A 5,000-nucleotide genomic window follows, 5' to 3' on the forward strand; every position below is an offset into this window, starting at 1 on the left:
GATGCTGACGAAGGCGTTGGCCAGCAGGTACCCGTGGATGTTGGAGGCGTTGCACTGGTACACCGCACTGCTGCCCATCTGGACCGACCGGAAGATGACCGTGTCCCCCTCCACCGTCCTGCTGGGGTTGGGTAAGGAGCCTGAGGGGGGGGTTGGGGGGGAGGGGGAGGGGAGGGAGGAGGGGAAGACGTGGTTATCCATTGTTCGCATCATACACTCCCAACAACAACAAAACATGTGGGTTCAATCTTGAACCTTTTCCACAGAGGGTACTTATGTGGAACCCCAAAAGGGTTCATCAAATGGTTCATGAAAGGGTTCATTAACACTAGAACAGCCGTGCCTTTTTGTACCTACTATTAGAGCCGCCTCGGGGGTCAAATGACCATAGTCTTGGTAAGCTCCTATTTACACACCACGACCACTAGTTGGGCCTTGTCAATTAGCCTGCCTCCTACACAGAAAAACTGCAAAATAGCTTTATACAGGCTTATCCTGATGTGATTTTGAAAATGTAAGGATACTGGGTGGTAGAACGCACATATCTAGGAAAAGTCATGAAAGGAGGGTCCTGAAATTTGATCGAGTGCAAAGGGTGATGATGTTCACCTTTACGCCTCTACGCAGGTTTGCTGGTGTGCTGCTGGAATGGTATGGTGGTTATCTCCTCCTTACTGGAACACGTTATATTGTGAAGGTGCTACTGTCGTAAAAAAGAAAGAAGGTCTGTTCACTCACTGTCGCTGTCGATGGGCTCCCCGTTGACCAGCCACTGGATGTTTGGTTTGGGGTTTCCGTTGGCTCGACACACCAAGCGACCGTTCTCATCCGGGGCTAGCACCAGATTGGACGGCTTGTCCAGCCAATAGGGCGCCGCTGAATAGGACGGATGAGTGTCGATAGGTCATTTCATCTCTCAATAACAACAACAACAACAACAACAACAACAACAACAACAGCAGCAACAACAGTAACCACAGCAACAACAGTAACCACAGCGAGAGAAAAAAAACAACACTGAATGGTGTGAGGGCAGCTTTTGCTCTAACCCAGCTCTAACACGGTCGACTGGAGCGAATCCACACATTCTATCATCACACGCCTCAATCAGTTAGTTAGTTTTAGTACTGGGCTAGAACTTAAAGACCACACACACACACACACACACACACACACACACACACACACACACACACACACACACACACACACACACAAGTACCCCAAGAATCCACGGTTGGTAAACAAATAACTCCACCTACCCCCATAAAACTACATCTACCACAACCCAACGACCCCTCTCCCCTGCTGACCTTTGACCTGGACGTTGATGGACTGCCGTACGCTGCCTATCTGGTTGTTGGCCATGCAGACGTACTCCCCCGCGTCCTCCTCGGACACACTGGGGATGTGCAGCGTCTTGTTGAAGTTCTCCAGCTTCACCTTCTGTGCCGGCAGGTCACCCCCCTTCTTAAACCACTTGACACTGGGGGTCGGGCTGAGGGAGGGAGGGAGGGAGGGAGGGAGGGAGGAAGGGATGGAGGGAGGGAGGCAGAGAGGGAGGGAGGGAGAGCGGGAGAGAGGGAAGGAGGGAGGAGAGAGGCGGGGAGGGAGGGAGGGAGGCGGGGAGGGAGGGAGGTAAGGAGGGAGGCGGGGAGGGAGGGAGGGAGGGATAGAAAGAAAGTAGTAGAGTGAGATTGAGAGCTTCTGCATGAGAGAAGGTACATGACTGTCTCTCCAAATTGAGCACAATCATTGACATGCGTAGAATTAAGAATGTATATGTATGTGTGTGTGTGTGTGCGTGTGTGTGTGTGTGTGTACTCACACTCCGGCAGCGATACACTCAAGTTTTAGCGGCGCCCCGCGCAGCACCATCTTGTCTGTCCAGCTCCCTGGGCTCTCCCCCGTGGGAGACAGCAAGGTAGGGGTGGTCTCAGCTACCCTGCGGCCTAGGGAGAGGGAAGGAAGGGGTTAACTACACACTTACACACACCCATACACACACACACATTATAATATCAAATAACATGTTTTAAAAGTTGTTGTTTCGAGCATGACTCTCCCTTCCTTCTCAGTATGTGTACAAGCTCTTTACATGACAACATATCAACCAAAATGAATCGGTTTATCGACTTATTTTGGTTTATCGACTTATTTTCATGCCTCTATGTTTGTGTCCCTGCCAAAAGGAGACGGATGAAGCTGCTAAGCCGTATCCGGACAATGTAATCATCATTCTTAGAAACCGCCTCCCTTCTATTTGGCTTGTTCCTGGGTTTTTTTCCGATGCCAGATTACCCTGCTAGCTGTGCTGTCCCACAGGCCCCTGGAGGGCAGCCATTTTGAGGAGAAAAAAACAACAACAACAACATTGATCTCCTACTTCAAATCCGCCAAGAGACTCCAAATTAGGAGAACAGAGACTCATGTATAACAGCCTGGCATCAAAACCAGGATTGATAAGAGGAAATAATAATTTAAAAAACATGCTTTTGTTAGATTTTTTTTTCTGTCCTGTTTTTTCAAAGAAATAAATGTAATCGTATTAAACAGCGTATTTTAGGTCGTTCGGTTGATATATCTTTCACTTTCACGTCATGCCAAAGCTTCGCCAACAGGGGCCGAGGCTTTTAGCGGGTGTTACATAAGAACATGATTTCCTCTGCCAATGTTTGGAGCCTTTCCAGAACCTTCCGGAATCAGGGTCGTTAAAGGATTTATTATCCTACCATAATGTAGCATAAATGTTCTGAGGGGCATGGCACGCGTTTACACAGATTGACCAATGCCAGCAGTACTACGCACTTGGCTGTGAGCTGGTGATCTGCTTGATGAGTTGCAGAGGCATACTGTAGAAATGACTGATATTAAAAGCATATTAAAATTCACAAAGATCAATATTCATTCTATTAAAATTCCGGAAACTGTCTGGAATAACACTCACTTGGGGGGCAACTTACCTTTAAACTTACACATATTACAACTGAAACCAATAAACATGAAGATGCAGCAAGTCATCAAACAGTCTTTCAACTAAAAACATCTATGAAACTAGTCACTGTTACCAAACACGACACACATCAGGGTTTGAGTTACAATTAATGGGTTAGCTCACACTGGAGCCTCTGGGTCAGTAATGGTTTTAATGAATAGGGCACAGTTAGCGTTAGCCTCCTTTGTGATGCAGATTGCTTCTGTATGGGATTAAAGCGTCTGTTAGCGGTTAGCATCTCCGGGGCCCTGTGGACAGACAGAGAGTGGTGGCAGCTATTGTCAGTGACGCCGGGAGAGGAGAGGCTCTCAGGGATTAGGGGAGACGACCGGCAGAGGACATATGTACGCTGTCGCCGTGACAAGAAGCGGTGGTGACATGGGAGCCGTGGCAACGTGTGACCATGGCAACGGCCGGACCAATGGAGCTGCTGAAGTGTGAGCTTCCCATGGTGCCTTGCACAGCCCCCCAGGAGGAAAAAAGCCAAACCCGGACCCCTCAGGGAGTGTGTGTGTGTGTGTGTGTGTGAGAGAGTGTGTGTATTGTGTTGTGATTGTGAGGTTGGAGAAAACAACTAATAATGACAGCAGGGACATCAGTATCTCTCTCCCATCATCTGTGTGTGTGTGTGTGTGTGTGTGTGTGTGTGTGTGTGTGTGTGCACAGTCTACATTTGCAAATAATGTGCACGCGTGTGTTGTGGGTATTAAACACATTTGCAATGCGCTTATAACTATTAATGAACACATCATGAATACGAATGATATTCAATAGGCGTAGTCTAATCCCCGGCCGGGCCCGCCCCCCTCTTGTCCGTCCTCCATGCGGGGGTCCCATCGGGGGGTTCAGGATCCCATCGGGGGGTTCAGGTTCTGTGATCCAATCAGCTCCTATGAGACTCTGTCCTCAGAGGGACAAACGACATACCTCGGAGCTGACGTCCCCAGGGGTCAGGGAGCTCTGAGCACATATGCTACTCTTCACACAAATATGACCCCCCCTCTGGCTATGAGGTTCTCTCATGAGCTATTAAAATAATATGGGGGGGGTGTGGGTGGGAGTGGGGAAGGGGGGGGGGGGGGGGTGAGACCTTTCTATGGCCCCTCTCTCACTCCTCTTGAGGACCCCATGGATATTCCAATTACTACCGCCACCTTTGGCTTCGTTTGGGGGGGCGGTTTGAGCCAGTGTTGTTGAGTTGATGGAGTAACCATGGCGAGTAACCCATGGCGAGTTAAGTTAAGTTAAGTAACCCTCGAGTAGGATTCGAGTAGGATCTAAACAGTCGGTGAGTGACGTTACTGCAGCAGCGTTGAAGCTCAAGTGAGAGGAAGCTAGCTAACACAATCGTAGCTAACACAATCGTAGCTAACACAATCGTAGCTAACACAATCGTAGCTAACACAATCGTAGCTAGTCACTTAGCGGATTAGTGAGTGTAGGAGACAACATGGGGTTACAGTTTGAAGTGAGTTGAACTGAGTTAGCAGGCTAGGTGTTAAGAGGTTAGCTGTGTTAAGACGGTGACCAGGACGACCAGGAAGTCGACTTGACTGAACAGGAGGTGGGCAGTGACTCACCACCGTAGTCATCAGTGGCGTTGTAAGAGGAAGTGTCGTTATACGGCTCCACTGGAAATAAATATATGCAACACGTTCTTGTCCAATCAAATGAAGACACACAAATGTTACAAATGTCTCAGCGTTCTCCCTCGCCTAAAATGATTTTTTTTAAACCCTCACAGAGCAAAGGTCAGCACTGACAAAGGACCTAATATGCAAAATGAAATAACAAACATAAAAAAAAACATCGCTGGTCGATATCACAGGCGGCACAATAGAACAACACAGAGGAACATTGGTGGTTGGGATAAAATACCTGTCATGGCATCTTATAACCTCTAGATGGTGGCATCTCATATTTCATAACGTATATTACTGCATGTACGACTGGTAGGAGATACATAAAATACAAAATGTGTGTGTGTCTGTGTGTGTGTGTGTGT

The 5,000-nt window shown here is 48.2% G+C and overlaps 1 protein-coding gene across 1 annotated transcript in view; it reads right to left on the minus strand.

Moving 5' to 3' along the window:
* Window positions 1–5,000, minus strand: part of nfasca (neurofascin homolog (chicken) a) — a gene marked incomplete at its 5' end in the record, with an annotated part of 48,880 nt that overhangs the window by 33,112 nt on the left and 10,768 nt on the right. The window contains 4 exon segments of the mRNA XM_080547887.1: window positions 1–140; window positions 739–876; window positions 1,314–1,498; window positions 1,829–1,952. The exon segment at window positions 1–140 is cut by the window's left edge and continues 4 nt beyond it. Of these exon segments, the coding sequence (XP_080404013.1) occupies window positions 1–140; window positions 739–876; window positions 1,314–1,498; window positions 1,829–1,952 (587 nt within the window).

Source organism: Nansenia antarctica (assembly GCF_963989245.1).
Source record: "Nansenia antarctica genome assembly, chromosome: 18".
Taxonomy (NCBI): Eukaryota; Metazoa; Chordata; class Actinopteri; order Argentiniformes; family Microstomatidae; genus Nansenia; species Nansenia antarctica.